This window comes from Podarcis pityusensis (assembly GCF_964106645.2).
Source record: "Podarcis pityusensis genome assembly, chromosome: 2".
NCBI classification, from domain to species: domain Eukaryota; kingdom Metazoa; phylum Chordata; class Lepidosauria; order Squamata; family Lacertidae; genus Podarcis; species Podarcis pityusensis.
Genome location: NC_138029.1, coordinates 62,416,622 through 62,437,358, shown reverse-complemented (window position 1 = coordinate 62,437,358; position 20,737 = coordinate 62,416,622). Strand labels below are relative to the sequence as shown.

The 20,737-nt window shown below is 43.6% G+C and overlaps 1 protein-coding gene across 2 annotated transcripts in view; it reads left to right on the top strand.

The window, feature by feature from the left end:
• The window catches only part of ADAMTS2 (ADAM metallopeptidase with thrombospondin type 1 motif 2), a 220,837-nt gene that overhangs the window by 163,952 nt on the left and 36,148 nt on the right, over nt 1–20,737 (top strand). For both annotated transcript variants that reach the window (XM_080991360.1, XM_080991361.1), the window contains exons 6-10: nt 218–374; nt 1,163–1,268; nt 2,834–2,977; nt 6,855–6,987; nt 9,691–9,804. In XM_080991360.1, coding sequence (XP_080847486.1) covers nt 218–374; nt 1,163–1,268; nt 2,834–2,977; nt 6,855–6,987; nt 9,691–9,804 — 654 coding nt within the window. The remainder of the gene's footprint in view (nt 1–217; nt 375–1,162; nt 1,269–2,833; nt 2,978–6,854; nt 6,988–9,690; nt 9,805–20,737) is intronic.

Here is a 20,737-nt window from a genome sequence, read left to right as displayed (position 1 = left end):
CCACCACTGTAAAAGGGAACAAATTACTTTTATCCATAAATAAGTGGGCTTAAGACTAAGGCCTTTGTTTGTGGTTGTACCATTACCATAATGGATTGGTAATTCCGTGCTGAAGTGAACATATATATTCCAGAGGCTCTGGGCTAAGACAGGCTGGCTAAAAAACAAATTGTAACTCTCTTTCTTTCTTTCTTTCTTTCTTTCACTCTTGATCTAGTCCACAAGTTTGATTGAGATCGGTAACCCTTCTCAAAGTTTAGAGAATGTGTGTCGCTGGGCCTACTTACAACAGAAACCTGATACTGGGCATGCAGAATATCATGACCACGCAATATTTCTCACTAGACAGGATTTTGGCCCCTCCGGTATGCAAGGTAAGTTCCATGCTGAAGGGCAGCCCATCACACAAAAGGTATGGCTCCTAGATCTCTCACCCTCGTATCTTTTAGCACCATCTGATATTTGGCCTTAAAGGGGAAATTTAGCGCATTGCTATTTCTCTGCTGTTGTTTGTTTCTGACTTCTTTAATCCATATTTGTTTTTCAGCTTCAAAGGCATCTGAGGGATATTTTACTTTAAATCTTAACCAAACTAAAGAAGTCTTACAAGTTAGCAGACTAGCCAAAATACAGTGCAAGTGCTTTTGGAAACAGCCAAGATTTCTCAGTTGGAAAGCATGAATAGTTCTTCAAATATAACTCTGACTGAAGAACCCATTTCACACTCAAGAATTTCCAAAAGTACTGGGCTTAGAGTGCCTAGTTATTTCTCTAGGGAGCCTTAAAAAAAAAACCAGCAACATGATTTTAAAATTGTAGCTCATCGTTGCTTTTTCCTCTTTCCCAAACCTACACTAGGATTTAATGGGGCCATTCAGTTAACCACAGACCAAGGGTAGCCAACATGGTATCTTATAGATCAGGGATGTCCAGCAGGTCGATCTGGATCGACTGGTCGATCCCCAGGAGGTTCCGGTCAATTGCTGTCAATTGCGGGCTCCTTTTGCCTAAGAGCATCTGCCCCTGCCCCCTCGCCCCCCAGTGTTTTCCTCTATTTCCCACTTATTTAAATAAGACACCTGCTGGAATGCTTACTACTGATTGGCATATTTAAATAGTTCTTTTACATGCATCTTTTCATACTTCACATTCTCCCTAATAGGCTATGCTCCAGTTACTGGCATGTGTCATCCAGTCCGAAGTTGCACACTTAACCATGAAGATGGCTTCTCTTCAGCCTTTGTTGTAGCCCATGAAACTGGACATGTGTAAGTAGCACTTATGTGTGGTATATGGCTCCATTCATGCACCATTCATCCACTAGAGATTGGCTTGCGCAACTGGATCAAACCAAATACCTCCCACCGTGCATAAATGGCATCTGCCAGTGGCCTCTTAAACTTTCTCATTATTCTTATTTGCCCACAATTGGCAGACACTGGAAGGCTGGACCTACAATATGTAGACTCAGTTCAGTTTGGTGGATGACAGGTTCTTTAGATTTATTTCCTTACCTTGGAATGGGCATGTGATCGCAGCTTACCAAAGCACTTCTCCTGCACAACAAACATGTTAATTATTCCAAGGGATCTTGTGTGAGAACAGTGCCCGATGGATGAAAGCTGATGCCATTAGGCGGGAAGGTAGTAGTAAATCCTCGTTTTTAATCCTGAATGAAATGCCTTCAGCATCTCAATAGAATAAGGACTCTCAGAGATGCATTTTCTCTCAACACTTTCTATTAGACTAGGATAGCCTGTGGACACTTTTCTGTTTCTTCTCTTAGTTATTACTGAGGACTTTCCTGTCCTCTTAAGAATCTACACATGATTTGGCTCTCTATATCTTTGATGCATTTCTTTTCATTTATTCCTGAATCTTCCTCTAAAAAGAACATGGAGGGAAATGAAAGGTCATTTCTCTGACAGGGGAATGAGATATTGCTTCACAGTGTATGTTTGCAGTGTTGTGGTGGAATGATAAATCCTCTTTAAGAAGTCTCCAACTTCATCCAAATTTTGTTCGTTGACAAATGGGCCTAGTGGCCGGTCAAGAGCGCTGTAGCACTCCTCAAGCTGTGTGGGTGTGGACCTGATTAGTGCCTGGGTGGGAGGTCATTGACAGGCCATGTAAGCTGCTCTTAGCTTCTCAAAGAAAGAGTAGAATATACGAAAAAATTAAATGAAACATGATGGGAAGAGTAATTAAGGACAGACTTCAGAAGTTGGACATGAGCCAGCATAACAGTGGGGCTGCTCAAAAGCTAATTTAATCATAGGCTGCATTATCAGAAGGGTGTGGGCCCCAGGTATATGCATGCTACAGTATAGTCTGCAGGAATATGATGAGCAGGTCTGGGTCTGGTCAGTCTCTGGATGTGTGACAGTGTGGGACCCGTGCCATGATAGAAGAAGGGCAGGATGTAAATGTAATAAAATAAAACTGAAATACTTCCACTGTATTCTGTACTAGTGAGGTTGCATCTGGAATATTGTGTCTTGTTATGCGTGCCATGTTTTAAGATAGACATGGAAAATCTGGAGCATGGCTAGAGGAAGGCAGCCAGGAAGCTGGCCAGGTGATGCTGCTACCTTGCTCACCATCCCAGTACACAGAAGTGCCTGGAGGCCAGATTCATGGCAGCTGCTCCTTGCTTGCTTCCTGCTGCTGCTCCTGAGCTTTGTCTCCATTTACAGGCTTGCCAGGGATGCTGGTAGTCGTATCCTTTATTGCAGATCCTGGTTCCAAGTTTCTTTCCAACTCCACCATTCTATTAAAACGATAAGGAGTAAGACTTCTTTAACAGGCTTTGTTGTGCTACCTTTTCCTCTAGTTTAGGCATGGAACATGATGGCCAAGGAAACAGGTGCGGGGATGAAGTCCGGATGGGAAGCATAATGGCCCCTCTTGTGCAGGCTGCCTTCCACCGCTTCCACTGGTCTCGATGCAGTCAGCAGGAGTTGACCCGATACCTCCAGTGAGTACACTGATGAAGTGGGAACCTATGAGGTTGTGAGTGAAATTCTAAGTGCAGTGTTTATAGACCACCATTCAATCGAGTCTTGGGTTTTTAAAAAAGAAAACAATCCTGCTAGGAATATGGGAACTATTTTTCGTCGGGGAAGGGGTATAAGAGCTATAAAATAAATAAATGCTGCAGTCTTAACCCCACTTGACTTGAGAGTAAGCTGCATTGGACTCAATGGAATGCACATCTGAGTAGACCTGGATAGGCATGTGCTGTAAATTTTTGTACATGGGGCAACAATGCAAAAAACAAACAAAAACGTATTTTCTCAGAGTTCAGCACCAGCTTTTTCTCAGTTTTCTTTCAGCGATATTTTAAGGAGTGGCTTCTGGCAAGAACAGATTAAAATAAACAGGAATCAATGTGAGTTTTGTACAGTGCCAGTATCTTTTTTTAAAGCTACATTTCATTACATAAAGCGAACATGCCCCAGCTACTACTTCTTTTTAATAAAAAAGAACAGAAACAAAATGATCCTTTGATTATCACCAGTAGTATGAACGTATGGTGCTGACTTTTGAAGATGAAACAAAGGTATGGAGGGGATATTTTGAAAGATAATTACCCACCATGCGTTTGTAACTTTGATGATTGCCTATTGTAATACACTGCTCTTGAAGATAGTTCTGAAGCATCAACTGGTGGCATAGAATGTAGATATTATTCAATGTAGAATGAATTTTGGAGCAAAGTTTCATTGGCAAATCTAAACAGCTTGACAGGTTCATATGGAAGGAGATGCTCCCATTGGTTTGCTGAGCCTAGGACATTTAGAAGTTTAAAGGTCATAACCAATACATTGAATCAGGCTTAACAACAAAAGTGAAGAATCACCAACACATGCTCCCTATAGCCCAACCCCTGTTAACAAGTGGGCTGCAGAAAATTCTGGACCACCTTTGAGAGCAGGCCTATATTACAGTAATTGAAATTGGAGGTTACTATCTCAAGGAGGTGGTGCAGACAGCTAGGAAGAGTCACTTCTGGCTACAGTTACTCCTAGAGATTTCAGGAGCAATGCTTGATCTAAGAGTACCTGCAAACCACATACTTGCTCTGTCAAGAAGGGAGAAACTCACCTGAGGCCTGGCCACCAACAATTCATCTGTTCCTTGTCAGGATGCAGTTTGAGCTATGAAGCCCTTCATGACCTGGGATTGCAAGTCTTAGAGAGTGTCTCTCCCTCTTCCCTCCATTCTTATGAAGATGTGCATAAAGGGCCATGCTCTTGCTTATGGTGAAACTATAAATGTTTGCCCTCTAACATTAAGGCAGTTATAGAGGTGAGCATGTACAGGAGAAATCAGTGAAGTGGAGGCAGATCCTTCCTCTGCACTCCTTCCTTGCATCTGACCTCCCAGACTATTTTAATCTATTGTTTTCTCTATTCACTAGTATTTGAAATAAATCAACTGGAAGTGTGAGGCAGTGGTGAGGAAGGAGGGATGACTTTGGACATTCCCAGGACAAGTTTGGAAACACATTTGCTAATGCAATATGTAGTTCCACCCTCAAAGACTCAATAGGGCCTTCTCCTATATAGAAGAAGATTGATGCATGTCAGTGTGTGTCTCTTATTGGCCATTTGGAAAATATGCAATGTCATTTATGGAAACTTGCTTTTAGAAAATACACTATAATTTTTCTACTATCTTATATTGCTTGATTTTTTAAAATGTGCTTATTCTCCTTGTCAAGGTTAGAATTGTTATCTGCTTGTTTTGAGGAATTTTTATTGACTTTGTGCTTTGTAAGTCACCTTGTAATAAATTTTTCTCCTTCAGTCTTCCTTTTTAATCTCTGTAAGCTACATCCCATAATATTCCTTCCCTTATTTTCATTCCTTCTAGAAGCCAGCAGAACTGAAGAGCAAAACAAAACTTTGCAGTGGATGTGCCATTAACACTAATTGATTTCCTAGTTTTGTTTGTGACACTGTGGAGGGCATTTTTAAAATAAATATAATAATAATAATAGGAACATGATTAATATTCCAAAACAGTACAACAACTAAAAACCCAGCCATCTTTCAAAATTTGCATATTTCTGAATTTGCAATGTAATTCTCCAACCAAGTAATGCATACAAAAATGCATATACAAGGGTAAAGTGTACATAAAGATGCATATATCTGAGAAAATAGCATACAAAAATACCTTATAGTAGGGGGAATTGCCCCCACCCCACTTCAGAAATCTATCCTACAGGCAGCTGAAGCCAGATCATACTAGGGAGTGGGACAGGGATCCTCAAGAAACAACACTTGTAGCAATACCAAAGTCTTTACTGAACAGCATCTGGGAAAGGGAAGACACTCGCGTTTGGCTTTGATAACTAATTGCCCCAGCAGGACCTTGGACAGTGATTGACAGAGAGCAGGGTAAGAGGAGTAGTGTCCTTTATGACACCAATTCCATTCTAGGAACACCTTCAGCTATTTGGTGTGTCTGGAGTACCAAGGTGAGGTTCTAGGCAGAGGAGTCTTAGCGGTGTGTTGAAGTTCCCATGTGTGCTGTGAGGCCAGGCTGTTGTGTACTAAAGTGTCCTCTTGCCCTGTTTCCCTTCACCAGAGTTCCATAGCTTCCTGCCACATGCCCTATTCCCTCCTGTGCTGCTGTGCTGTGAACATATGCTGATCTACCCCATATCCTTTGTTCTGTCATGGTGATGTGGGTGGAACAATCATCAACATAGGGTCAACTGTTTTTAAAAATGGTTTCCTCCGGTTTAAGTCAATGGGAAGGAAATCCTTTGTGTTAGGTCTAGAGCTAGTGTAAAGTACCAGTAGGATGGTGGAATGAAGGGTTATGGGATATGGTTCATATGTGTGCTGTTCTCCAACACCACCCCATCTCACCCACAGATCGACTCCATTTCAGCCACCCTGTTGGCATACCTGTCATGGCTGCTGCGTATATGGCATTCTGCTGGCTTAGCAAGGCTTCTGGCAAATCCTGTTGCCCCCCTCAGCCTGGAAAGGAAACCTATAGAGATAGTTTCAGGTAGAAAGTGAAAATGTAACAGTGAAACAGACCTGAGTGTGTTTAAGAAAGCAAAAGGCCAAAAAGAGCCCTGGCTTCTTATATGTATGTACTCCTGGCTCAGGCACAGAATCATTTATTTGTGAAGCTTGGCAGTCAATATTCTTGGATGATCGCACTGCCCTTTCCTCCTAAACTTTTCCTTAAAAGACACAGTGCTGGCACAAATTTCACAAATGGAAATGTAATTAAAGCTTTTGTCCTTATCCCTACTTTGTTTTCAAACACATTATTTATTACAGGCTTAGCAGAAAAGATTTTTTTTTTTAAATTCCTAACCAGCATAAGACAACAAATACAAAGCCAAATATAAAATGTTAAACAACATAATGAAGTAGCAATAATTGTAATAGAATTTAAAAGAAAGGGGGAACAGCATCAGTTAACTGGTTTGTTTATTTATTAAACAGATGACTCCAATAACAAACAATAAAAACATGAAGAATAAAAAATTTTATACAGAAAGAAATGGTCTCATCCCCACTTATAGGAACTTAACAAAAAAAAAATTCTTTTCAGATGGTTTCTCAGGGCTATAAATTAGAATATAAACCTACCCTTCAACTTAGGGGCATAACAATGGACAGAACATTGACCAGTCTCAGAGGCAAATCTAGCATAGTGAATTCCATGTTCTGTGTAACCTAAGGTATTAACTGTGCTTTGTGAACTCATTTCTGAGAAAACCTGCCCTTTATTTTGCTTGGAATAAATTTGAACCGAAACCTCAAACACTGTAAAAGTTTCACATTCCCATCTGTGCCTGTAATTTTTGCCTGTTTCAGCTCCTACGATTGTTTGCGTGATGATCCATTTGATCACGACTGGCCTTCCCTGCCTCAGCTGCCAGGAATCCACTACTCCATGAACGAGCAGTGCCGCTTTGATTTTGGTCTGGGCTACATGATGTGCACAGCTGTGAGTACTTAACCAACTTTTGCTGTACCTTGTCCAGGGCCTTTTTGCAGCTGTCCCTGAAATGGCTTTAAAGAGCCGTTAAACTGGAGCCTCGGAAGAAGGGTCATGCGTCTGACTGACAGGAAAGAAAGCGCAATCGTAAGCTCTGAGGTGTTGCAGAAAGCCGTGTAAACACCCTGCTTTTGGAAACTGAAAATCCAGAAATTATGATGCCCTAATTTTATTAGGAAGTTTTGAAAACCAAATGAATATGGTAAAAAGGGAGTTTCACATTTCACCTCTTCAAAGCCCCCAAATGGAGTTCCAAACCCTACTTTGTATAGTGGCTTCTGTTCTCATTTATGAAAATACAGCCTTACATGCATGCACAGGGATTCTTCTTATGGGGTGCAGATGTCAGTCCCTGCCATGACCCGTTCAGCATTTCCAAGTTCAAAAAACAGTTTGCCAAGATGGCTTAACTTAGCACTATAGCATCTGCTTTCGGCTTGGGATTCCAACCCAAAATATACCTCCATCTTTTGTCCCCACCCCCCATTGTGGATGTCCTGTTGAAATGATAAGAAAATGGCCAGTTGCTCCTGTGTGAGTCTCATTTTTACCTTCTTTCCTGATACTTGCATGCTCATGCACATGGTACATGACATACGCTCTGCTTCCTCTAGACCTTTTTTTTTTTTTTTTTTTTTTGCAGCCGAATAATATTTCTGTGGACAGTTTCCCAGTCCAAACAGCAGTCCTAGTTCATCTCAAAATCCAGGCTCCATCAAAAATATTATAGCCGGTGCACCCATGCGTGTGGATGGCTCACAAGAAAGAAGCCCCTCCACTTGGTGGTGCTCAATCATCAATGTTGGCATTTACTCTGTCATCAGTGTATCCAAGTGTCTCTTGATCACTTTCCAAAGAGCACTGTGACTTAGCTTTATGTAACATACAATGTGTTGCCAGATCTGGATGGGTCAACTAGTATATACAGTAAAGTATTTAGCGTAGCTATTTCGTTGACTTAGTGGGGTTGGGGTGGGGCTGGATGGAGGATATGGATGTTGCATGCATTCACCTCCCATTGTTTGACTTCCTTTATTGCATAACCTGCATGCTCACCAAGGGGGTGGGGGACAGCCTTATAGGGTTCCCTCCATGTGTAGGCACTGTACCCACATGAGGAGGGATCCTGCTCATTGTTAGATGCACTGACTATTTAGACATTCATTTAGCTCTCCAACCAGTTCTGTCCCTGCAGGCTTAAAGCAGGTAACACTTTTTAAATGTCAAAAATGAATCTGCTGTAAAAGAAATGAGCCTCTCCCTAAGTCGTTTTCATCCCCTAGATAGAGGTTTGGGGATACTCAACTGATGATACAGAAACAGTCTGAGTTGCTTAGCCTTGGGGTATAGAATGTGAAACCGTGATGATGAAGAGGCAGAGCTTCAGACAAGACCCTTCTTGCTGTCATCACTTTCTTGCCCGTTGTTTCTGCCTTATTGCACACATAAGGTCATTTTGAGGAACTGTGTTTATTTACATTTGCAAATTTGCATGGCACAAAACAGATTGCTTTCCTGTGTTGGTTGTATGACCATTGACCAATGCATTCCTTTTACCATGTACACATAATGAACAGAACGTTTGGACCTAGTTAAAACCAGATCAGCTCCTCGGTGGTGTAGTCTTTAGGACACCTGGTAAAAATTTACTGCCCACCCCCAATCCCTGACCCTGATGTGTGTGTGTCTCCTACAGTGAGGACCAAAGCAAAACACAAAACAACTTCCAGCTGGTGTGGTCTATTTATTCTTTCTTTTATGTGTAAGGATTTCTGGAATGAAAACCACATCTGTGGTGATGTGTATTGTGAACGCTATGTTCCCCTGGCTCTGAACGGAATATCTCTTCTTTCTTGTGCCTGAACACTGATAATCTTCATTCTTTTGCTGCTCTTCTTTGTGGGCAGTCTACTGTGGTTGAACTGCAAAATTCACCTACACTGATCTACAGTCCAAACCTGTACTTAATAGTAGGATCCTCTGCGCTGCATAGTTCAGTATAGTACTGAGCAAAATCCTATATTAGGGTCATTTTTCATCCAGTTTGTTTTTATGCCCTCTGTTCTGCTTAATGGCCATTATTTTTTGTTTCCTCTCTCAATTGTTCTTTAAAAGATGTTGTGTTGCTTTATTATTATAGTAAGTAGGCTTGCTATTATTATTGTACACCAGCCTGGAAATGTGTGGACGAAGGGTAGTTTAGACATTTTATGAATAAATGTATAAATACTCATTTAATTCAGTATCCATCCAGTGTTGTTGGAGGAGGATGTTGGGCACCAGGGAGCTGACTTAAATGGAACGCTGACAGTGCTGATTTAATGATGACTGGCAGATTTATGACTTCTGGGGTGGCAGGCGGGATGGTGGGACATAAATAGTGCTCAAACTTCTCTGTATATTCTGGTGTGTAGAACTAGAGTGCTTCTGGATCCACTATGGCTTCTGAAAGCTTCTGAAACCCTACATAGCAGTGTACACCATTTTGTGTCCCCTTCTGGCTGACCAGAATCTAGCAACCTTCATTTCTGCCTTCATAAGGCTAGTCTACTCTAATCTACTCCATTTGCCAACACAACCTTTGCTAACTGAGCATTCTTAGTATGTAAAAATCAAGAGGTTAACTTATGGTCATGCATCCTTTCATTCTAGTTCCGTACCTTTGATCCATGCAAACAGCTATGGTGTAGTCATCCCGATAACCCTTATTTCTGCAAAACAAAGAAAGGACCTCCACTGGATGGAACCATGTGCGCTCCTGGAAAGGTAAGATATTGTAAGATAGCACCTTACTGTATGAAGTGAAGGAGTAGTCATAAGAAGAAGGAAAGGAAATGGCAAAAGACCATAATCTCTTCTGATCTTCTGAGAAATTATGTTTGGAATCAAAAACATAGGCCTCCAACTGCACTATAAATTTAAGGTAATATCATATATCTTTAAGCAGCCATGTCTTCTTCCAAAGAATACTGGGAAGTGTAATGTTTTTGCTGAGATCCCTATTCCTCTCACTGAGTTACAGTTCTTAGAATACAGTGGTACCTCGGGTTAAGAACTTAATTCGTTCCAGAGGTCCGTTCTTAAACTGAAACCGTTTTTAACCTGAGGTACCACTTTAGCTAATGGGGCCTCCCACTGCCGCCGCGCAATTTCTGTTCTCATCCTGAAGCAAAGTTCTTAACCCGAGGTACTATTTCTGGGTTAGCGGAGTCTGTAACCTGAAGCATCTGTAACCTGAAGCGTCTGTAACCTGTGGTACCACTGTAGTTCACCCATCAGTCCCTCTTCCCAGGGAACTCGGGGAATTGTAGCAGCAGGGGAATTGTAGCAACAGGGGACTAATAACTCTAAGCACCCTAAATGAATGACACTTCCCAGGATACTTTGGAGGAAGGCAGCTCTTTGAGGTGGTATGATACTGCTTTAAATGTATAGTGTGGATGGGGTCCCAATGGGAAACGTAATCAAACACAGGTGGGAATCCTAGGAAAGGAGTGTGCTGTTTCACCCAGGTCCTGCCAATGGGCTTCCCGTGTGCATCTGGTTGGCCACTGTGAGAACAGAGTGTTGGACAAGATGGGCCTTTGGCCCTTCCAGCAGGCTCTTCCTATGTTATTGTGTTCTTCAATAACTGGGAGCACTAGAGAGTGGTGGCATTTTATAATCCGTCTTAGGTTTAAATTCCGATACAAGTTCAAGTCACATCTCAGGTTCAGTTCACGTTTATGTCAAGTTCATTGTTAAAAGAAAACTTTAAAGATCCAGGTTGGGTATTTTGGGGGGTTTTTTAAAGAAAAGCTGTGTGAAATCATTGTTATCCAGTAAAGGTAAAGGACCCCTGACAGTTAAGCCCAGTTGCGAACGACTCTGGGGTTGCGGCACTCATCTTGCTTTATTGGCTGAGGGAGCCGACGTTTGTCCACAGACAGGTGTCCGGGTTATGTGACCAGCATGACTAAGCCACTTCTGGTGAAACCAGAGCAGCTCATGGAAACACCGTTTACCTTACTGCCGGAGCAGTACCTATTTATCTACTTGCACTTTTTGGCGTGCTTTCAAACTGCTACGTTGGCAGGAGCTGGGACTGAGTAACGGGAGCTCACCCCATCGCAGGGATTTGAACTGCCTTTCTTGCATAATAAAATGCCCATAGATGGGAGTGGACTTTTTAAACTCCCATTTTTGCCGAATTAGTAAAATTAAATAATCCTCACCCTTGCTGTTGGCTTGGATTTTTTTGGAGAAGTAACTGCTGTAGAAGGCTGGCACAGAAGCTTTGCTTTGCAGGGTTGCGATGTCGCCTCACTGACCGGTTTTTTCAGCTCCCCACCCCCCACTCTGTGCTTTCCAGCACGGAGGCAGACACCGGAGCTTGCCGAACTGCCGTTGCCAGTCGCAGGACTTCTCGAAACCCCAGGTTTCTTCCTGGGGCTTTCTTGGGGGTGCATGTCACTCTCACACTTCCCTCGACCCTCTGTGGAGCCGAATCTGACAGCGCTCAGCTGGAGCTGTCAGATCCCCATCCGTCCGCCATCTCGCGGGTACCCGGAGTATATGATTCATCCAAAAGTAGTTTACTTTTTTTGTTTTAACTGTGTGCATAATTCTGAAGATAAACAATGAGCAGTGTGTGGAATTTGGGGGTCACACACGCACCAGAAGCATATACCAGAATTTTGTGAAGTGTCACAACAAGTTGTGGAAGAACAATTTTGTAAAATTAGTACAGTGGTACCTCAGGTTAAAAACTCAATTCGTTTTGGAGGTCCGTTCTTAACCTGAAACTCTTCTTAACCTGAGGTTCCACTTTAGCTAATGGGGCCTCTCACTGCCGCCGTGCCGCCACCACATGATTTCTGTTCTCATCCTGAAGCAAAGTTCGTAACCCGAGGTACTATTTCTGGGTTAGCGGAGTCTGTAACCTGAAGCATCTGTAACCTGAAGCGTCTGTAACCCGAAGTACCACTGTATAATAATACAGAGGACTGCATAGGTTTGGACACAATCGGCCTGATGCTGGAGCCAACAGTGAACCTTGGCTCAGGTAGATGTCCCAAGCTGTGGTGCATCAGTGCCATGCAAGGGATGGTGGGCATGTTTCCACGCTGCTGTTTCTAGGTTTGAATTGACCCTCCAAAGCAGGCATCCCCAAACTTGGCCCTCCAGATGTTTTGGGACTACAACTCCCACCATCCCTAGCTAACAGGACCAGTGGTCAGGGATGATGGGAATTGTATTTCCAAAACATCTGGAGGGCCGAGTTTGGGGATGCCTGCTCCAAAGCCTTTTTGTTCACTTTAGAGTAACTCCTTGTGTATACCTTGTCTGTTTTTCTTTCCACCTGAACACCTATTAATTAATGACTTTAGTGTTTTCACTGTAAAATGAATCTATACATTTAAACAACCACTTTATTGAGCAAATTAACAAGACAATGCTTCTGAATTCTAAACCAAAGCTTCTTCTTTTTGCACCTTAAAACAATTAGCACTTATGCAGTTAGTCTAATAAAAAGCCTGATAGTTTACCACAACTCTTGACAAAAACAAATAAATGGAAGTAATGAGCCTAATAAGAACAAAAATAATAATGCAGTGATGAAAATTCCCTCTCCCTGGCGATTTCTTCTTCTGTTGCAGTGTAGCACAAAATATATGTGTTAACAACCACTGAATTATGGCTCCTATAAAATAAAATCTGAAGTGCATTGAAGAAAGGGTTACAGTATACGCCTAAGCCAAATATCACAGAATGAAACATACAAAATTATATTTGAATTGCTTGTGTAACAAGATGGCAGATTTGACCTTGCAGGGAGTCTCTGTTTTTCATTTGTATTATTCTCAACACGCCTGAATGTATACATATTTTATGATGTTATTAGGCTGCTGCAGAGGAAGCGTGGGGCGGGTAGCATCTTCATCATACCCATTCACATTACCTAAAAGTTGAGTTTGTGTGGGGAATCTTATCTTTCAGTTGTTAGATAATTGGGAAGGTGATAACTGTACTGCCTACTGCTAGATAAGCCATAGGTTGGAAATCTAGTGATGCGTGAACTCTCACACCACCCAACTCTCCTTGTGTTGGATTGCCTTTGAAATAAATCAAGCTACTTCCCAAAAGATTAGACCAGGGGTAGGCAACCTAAGGCCCATGGGCCGGAAGTGGCCCCACAGGCTGCTTAACCGGCCCACGAGCCACCCCCAAACCGAGCCGCCCTCTCAGCATGTCCCCGCAAACTGTGCTAAACCAGCGCAGCACGGCACGGGAACTCTCTTCCGCAGCTCTGGAAATCGCTTCTGCGCATGCCCAGACGCCAAAAATCGCTTCTGCGCAGGCGCGATTTTCATCATCTGGGCATGTGCAGAAGCAATTTCTGGCACTGCAGACATGCACAGACATGATTTCCGGCATCGCTCTGTGCTGGTCTGGCCCCTGGATTAGACAAGTGCTCAGTCTCATTTTCAAGCCAGTTTTAATGTCCTTCCTTGAGTGACCCAACCTTCCGCTATATTCCTAGTTCCTTCTTCCCACAACTTCTAAATTCCATTCCATTTCTACTTGCACCACTTACAAGACTAGTCTCTAGCTCCAGTGGCAGTCAGCGAGAACATGCAACAGGGAGAAAGATGCTGCTACCTGGTGCTAGTAACCCTTGGGAAAACTACATTTCCTACATTGCCTTAGTTCATGATGGAGGAGATTGCATAGAGAGTGTGTCCCAGCTGAAAAGCCCTCCCCCCCCCCAGTTGCTTCAAAATGAATCTCAATAGATTGCAGCATGACCCATCAGATGATCTTAGTGACCACAAACCTCTTTTCTTATTGAAGGCTCCTTGGTCCATAGCGGATATGGACAACCATTTACCGGCACTTGCACATCTGCATCTGGTAGGAAATAAAATGCCCACTACCTCTTCAGTGGCTTCATGCTGACTGTGGTAAATTTCAGGTTGGCAAATGGTCATCTGCATCCAACTGGAAACTGGTGCTCCAAGGAGGAGAGGAGAAAATGAATCCAGCATATTCTGCTCAGTTTTATATCTGCCCATTGAACAACTTATATTTTTAATCATCTGTTTATTTAACAAAAAAACTTGCTTAGTTATTTATTAAGGAGTACAAAAATTGTATCATTTTTTAGCACTAATATTTCATTTTCACATATTTACTGGTGGGTTTATGATTTCGGAGTCTTGGTGCATCTGCAGCAGCAGAAGTGGGTGTTTTCATCTGCCTCAGCTGCAACAAAACATGTCTCTCCCACATCAGTCTCTACAGCCACAGCAGGCGCTGTAACTCTCCAATAGTTTGACTTCACCCCCAAAGGCACACTCCTCCGTTGTCTCCCGAGACAGACGGATGCCAAAAACAACAAGAGACTTTCAAATATAATAAAACATCATGTAGCAATATTTCATCGCTGTTATGCCTAATGTGTCATTTTGGCAAGATTTTTTTTCTGGCTTCCTAAAAGTGATGATGGGTTCCGTATGTTAACTAGATTGCACTGCCTGTCTCTCTCTTGTGTAACAGGAAGAAATTGGAATTTCATGGCATTTTGTACCACCAAGAGATCTTTGTTTTCCTATGATTCCATCTCTCTCTGAAATATTTTTAAGTGGAAGCAGGCATAAAAAAGGCTCTTGCACTTCGTTAAAGTGTGAGACTTGTATGTCCACTATAAATATCTATTATTTTTAATGGTCTGTTCAATATTTCCATTGCATAAGAAGTTATGTAACTCAGCTGGTAAAATGTTCTTAGCCAACATTGAAATAGGCAACAATTTCCCTAGGCCTCTTAAAAATGCACGTCAGGCAGTACATATGTGTGTTCGTGGTAGCTTTCTTAACTAACATGTTTTCAAAAGTGTATTTCTCATCTAAGAGGTAATAAGCCTGTTTCTAGACAATGCCATTTCAGATTGCAGGTGGGAGCTTACATAATTTAAATACTTTTCCATACAAAATAATGTATGTCGAAAGCTAGCATGTCTGACAGAAGGGTAGGCTAGAACACTTCTTCCTGATCTGTAGTTTTCTATGTAAGGGACCTGCAGGCTGGCATGGTATAGTCCAGGTGTGATATAGACCACCTCAGTGAGAACTAGGTAGCAAGATCTGAGTTGATTGCTTGCAAATAAGCATTTATAATCTTCTAAGGGGTTCTTCAAGCATTTTTAAAATGAAAGGATCACATTCAGCTGATTATGCCAATCCTCCTTTTCACAACAGTATTAGTTATAAGGCTTCCATTCTTACCTTTCTTGACTATTTTCAATTTGCACAGAAATCATTATATTACTTGATGTTCCTCTTTGCAAGCGAAAACAGATGACTTAACTCCTTAGTGACTTTCACTGTTTCTGTTTTAATTTTAGTTTGCAGTCCTATGCAAACTTACTAAGAACAGGAAGTAAACAACAGGCAATGATAAAAATGGAGGGTGGTGGTTGTTGTTTTTCTGTTGAAGCTACTAGCCACATTGGCTATGCTCTGTCACCACTTTTGGAGACAGGAGGCCTCTGAATAGCAGATACTGCAAATCTCAAATGGGGCGCATGCTGTTGCACTCCAACTCCACTTGCGGGCTTCTCATAGGTGTCTAGTCGGCTGTTGTGAGAACAGGATGCTGTACTAGATGAGCCTTTGCCTGAAACAGGGCTCACCTTACACTCTTAAGCCAAGCAAGACAACCAAGCAGTGCCTGCATGGAACACTCCTGAAACCATATGCAAGCTGCTCTGCTCTCAGTAGGGTTCAAGGGTAATCAATTAACAAATTAATTAATACCAGATAGGTTTAGCGCATCATGGCTGCAAGACCCAACTGTTCTATCTTTCTTAGTTTCATTAGTACCAAGTTCCTGCCCCCCTTTTGGAAATCAAGTCACACACATTTCCACTTTCCTTTAGCTTAAAAAAAAAAAGAGCGTGTTCACGAAGGAAGTGAATAGCTCTCAACTCTCTTTGTGTCAGAATATTTTGCTTGGAATAAAGTCAGGGAAACGAGAGAATTATAACAGAATTACAGAATATAACAGAATTATAACCAATTAAAGATGTTGCTTCAGAGAGATCCATTTCATCCTATTTTAGTAAGATGCCGTTATCATGATTTCATACCACTATTCCCAGTGCCCATTATCAAAGTGCAAGCCAATCTAAACATGGTTGGTGTGTCAGGAAAATATCCTGGCTTTGCAACAGCTGAGGAATTAAGTGCCAGAAGCAGTCATGATGTTGGTTTTGTTTAGCTAGCTTGCAGAAGTGTTCCCTTATTAGTCTTAACTCTTCCAGGCCACGAATGCTGGTATGGAACAAAAAGATCCCCACCTAACTTTTCAGTGGGGAAATTGTCAGCAATCTAATGCCCTGAATAATTACATATTATAATTTTCCAAGGACAAAGGAGGGTTCTTTGGCCTAGCCTGGACAATGAGATCTGAAGGTGTGTGTGGAGGGGGTAGTTTTATGGAAAGATCAGGGGAAGAATCAAGTACCTGACTCATTCTGCTATAGTTACAATGAACTTGGAAATGCAGTTATATGGATGATGCATTCTGTGGTTGCATTAGCATGACAGGCAGGATGTGTTTACATAGCAGAATGTAAGGAGATGAGTGTGCATCCAGTGAAAATTGTTTGTGGTCCTTGTCAGGTTGTTTCTGTTCATGCTTATCCACTGCCTGATGCTGCCCTTTCACATTACAGGGATTACATGGTAGGGACTACAGAACCATTAAATGTTGTGATGTCTCCCCCCCCCCCCAAGTGTTAGTGTTGCGTTTTTAAGGAAAAATCAATGGTGTGTTAGAGGAGGAACATTTAATTGATTTTCATTTAAAATTCGACACAAACACTTGTTAGTGCTGAACATTTACTAAGGGGAGAACCAAGTGGGCCTTTTAATTTTAATTCACAGTTCTTCCCACAAAAGAACAAATTACAGGACTGACCTTAGTTTCTGTTCTTTTAAGTTCTATCCTATTGAGATGTACAAATGTGTTTTGACAGCTGCATCAAGCTATAAATCCACTGGCGGTGTCCTTCCTAACCACGATGTTAAGACACATTTGCATCGGCTGAAGTCACTTAGTTTGCCCCTGGAAGCTTATAAAAGCAACCATGCAAGGAAACAGCAAGCTACTGTCCCCACTTTAACAGCAGTTAAAGATCTTAACATTTACATCCACTGACATGATTGCTCTCAAAAGCACATGAGAACACTTCTCTTGAACCTGTGTGGGAGGGGTTTGAATTGTATTTATGAACACCCTTGATGTCCATTGGGACTGGTATGGTGGAAGACAGAGAGGCCAAGAGTAGGCCAACAGAGCCAAGGACAGGCAGAGCCAAGTAATTCTAGTTTTGTACTTATCCTCTTTCTTGCTCGGTTCTACAAAGGCAGCACTGAGACTGAGGAGGAGGAAGGTGACAGCCACTGCCAGCTCCTGGACTGGTTGTAAGTAAGAAGGCAAGCGAGTGGGTAGACTGTGCTTGGTGTGGCAGTGCCCACTTCTCCTTAATGGACCAGCCTCCACAGAAATGCACTGAATTGACAGCCACATGCCTCAGACTTGGGACCATTTCACACATTAGGCCTGGGTTTACCACCATGTCTGTACTCAATAGGGAGCTGTAGCAGAATGTATGGTAAGTGTGTTTTCAAACACATATTTATCACATTCATATGTTACATTTTGGGTGTAGATTTAGGTATACACCTAAAGTGGAATGTATGAAGAGGAGAAAAAAAGTTGCCAGAAATAGCCTGCTTGATGGGACATAGGAAGCATACTAGTTCTGGTTGTGATCGTAGGGTGCCACATAGTATTACAATGGGACCTAAATACAACTAACTTTAACCCTGGATCTAACTCAAGGAGCCAGTGAGCAGGATGATTCTGGAGAAGCTGATTCCATTTCCAAGAGCTCTCAAACATGGCGCTGTCATTTCCATAATAATAATATAATAATTTATTATTTGTACCCCGCCCATCTGGCTGGGTTTCCCCAGCCACTCTGGGCGGCTTCCATAGAAACCAAAAAACACTAAAATATCACACATTAAAAACTTCCCTGAACAGGGCTGCCTTAAGATGTCTTCTGAATGTCAGGTAGTTGTTTATCGTTTTGACATCTGATGGGAGGGCGTTCCACAGGGCGGGCGCCACTACCGAGAAGGCCCTCTGCCTGGTTCCCTGTAGCTTTGCTTCTCGCAATGAGGGAACCGCCAGAAGGCCCTCGGCGCTGGACCTCAGCGTCCGGGCAGAACGATGGGGGTGGAGACGCTCCTTCAGGTATACTGGGCCGAGGCCGTTTAGGGCTTTAAAGGTCAACACCAGCACTTTGAATTGTGCTCGGAAACGTACTGGGAGCCGGTGTTATGTGGTCTCGGCGGCCGCCCCCAGTCACCAGTCTAGCTGCCGCATTCTGGATTAGTTGTAGTTTCCGAGTCACCTTCAAAGGTAGCCCCACGTAGAGCACATTGCAGTAGTCCAAGCGGGAGATAACTAGAGCATGCACCACTCTGGCGAGACAGTCCGCGGGCAGGTAGGGTCTCAGCCTGCGTACCAGGTGGAGGTGGTAGACAGCTGCCCTGGAAACAGAATTGACCTGCGCCTCCATGGACAGCTGTGAGTCCAAAATGACTCCCAGGCTGCGCACCTGGTCCTTCAGGGGCACAGTTACCCTATTCAGGACCAGGGAGTCCTCCACACCAGCCCGCCCCCTGTTCCCCAAAAACAGTACTTCTGTCTTGTCAGGATTCAACTTCAATCCATTAGCTGCCATCCATCCTCCAACCGCCTCCAGGCACTCACACAGGAACTTCACTGCCTTCACAGGTTCTGATTTGAAAGAGAGGTAGAGCTGGGTATCATCTGCATATTGATGGACACCCAGTCCAAACCCCCTGATGATCTCTCCCAGCGGCTTCATATAGATGTTAAAAAGCATGGGGGAGAGGACGGAACCCTGAGGCACCCCACAAGTGAGGGCCCAAGGGTCTGAACACTCATCCCTCACCACCACTTTCTGAACACGGCCCAGGAGGAAGGAGCGAAACCACTGTATAACAGTGCCTCCAGCTCCCAACCCCTCTAGACGGTCCAGAAGGATGTTATGGTCGATTGTATCAAAGGCCGCTGAGAGATCCATCAGAACTAGGAAACAACTCTCACCTTTGTCCCTAGCTCGCCGGAGATCATCAACCAGTGCAACCAAGGCAGTTTCAGTCCCATGATGAGGCCTGAACCCCGATTGGAAGGGATCCAAATGGTCCGCATCCTCCAGGCATGCCTGGAGTTGTTCAGCAACCACACGCTCAATCACCTTGCCCAAGAATGGAAGATTTGAGACTGGGCGATAGTTGGCCACACTGGCCGGGTCTAAAGATGGTTTTTTAAGAAGCGGTTTAATGACCGCCTCTTTCAGTGGATCTGGGAATGTTCCCTCACAGAGGGAAGCATTCACCACCCGCAGAGGCCATCGCCCAGCCCTTCCCGGCTTGCTTTTATTAGCCAGGATGGGCAAGGATCAAGGAGACAGGTGGTTGGTTTCACGCGTCCAAGCAGCCTGTCCACATCCTCGGGGGTAACGGATTGAAATTGATTCCATGCAGCTTGACCAGACAGGGCTCTAGCACTCTCCCGCCCCAGCCCTGCTCCCACGGTGGTGTCTAGCTCCTTCCGAATATGAGTGATTTTATCTGCAAAAAACTTTGCAAAATCGTTGCAGGAGATCTTGGGGTCTTTACAAGGCCCCGGTGGTAAAGGTGGTTCCGTTAAATTGTGGACCACCTTAAAGAGTCTCCTGCTACTATTTTCTGCAGATGCAATAGAGGCAGTGAAGAAAGTCTTCTTCGCCGTCGCTATCGCCACTTGGTAGACTCGACATTGAGCTCTAACCTGTGTCCGGTCAGATTTGGAGTGAGTTTTCTGCCACCGACGCTCTAGCCGTCTCAGCGATTGTTTCATCGCCCTCAGCTCCGAGGAAAACCATGGGGCTGTCCGGGCTCCATGCAATCGGAGAGGGTGCTTCAGAGCCAGACAGTCGATAGCCCTGGTTAACTCCGCATTCCAGCGGGCCACCAGGGAATCAGCTGAAAGGCCATCAACATGGGATAAAGCATCCCCCACCACTCTCTGGAAACCATTTGGATCCATTAAGTGGCGGGGGCGGACCATCCGAATTGGTCCCACCTCCCTGCAGAGGGGAAGGGTCGCGGAGAAGTCCAGTTGCACCAGGAAGTGATCTGACCATGGCACTTCTTTTGTTTCACTTTTACTTAGTGTCAGATCACCCACGTCACTAGAGGTGAATACCAGGTTTAAGGCATGTCCATGACTATGAATTGGGCCCAACTTATTCAGGGACAGCCCCATGGAGGCCATGCTTTCCACGAAGTCCCAAGTGGCTCCTTGTAAGTTCGTGTCGGCGTGGATGTTAAAATCCCCTAGGACAACCAAACTAGGTGTCTCCAGGAGAACATCTGCCATGACCTGAAGCAGCTCGGACAGGGAATCCTTGGTGCAGCGGGGAGGTTGGTACACCAAAAGGAATCCTTTTGCCCAACTTCCAGAACATGCACTCAGAAAACTGGGTCTTCCCAGTAGGGTGCCTGATGCAAGCTAATGACTTCCTAAAAATCACTGCAACCCCCCCTCCCCGCCCACATGACCTGGGTTGCTG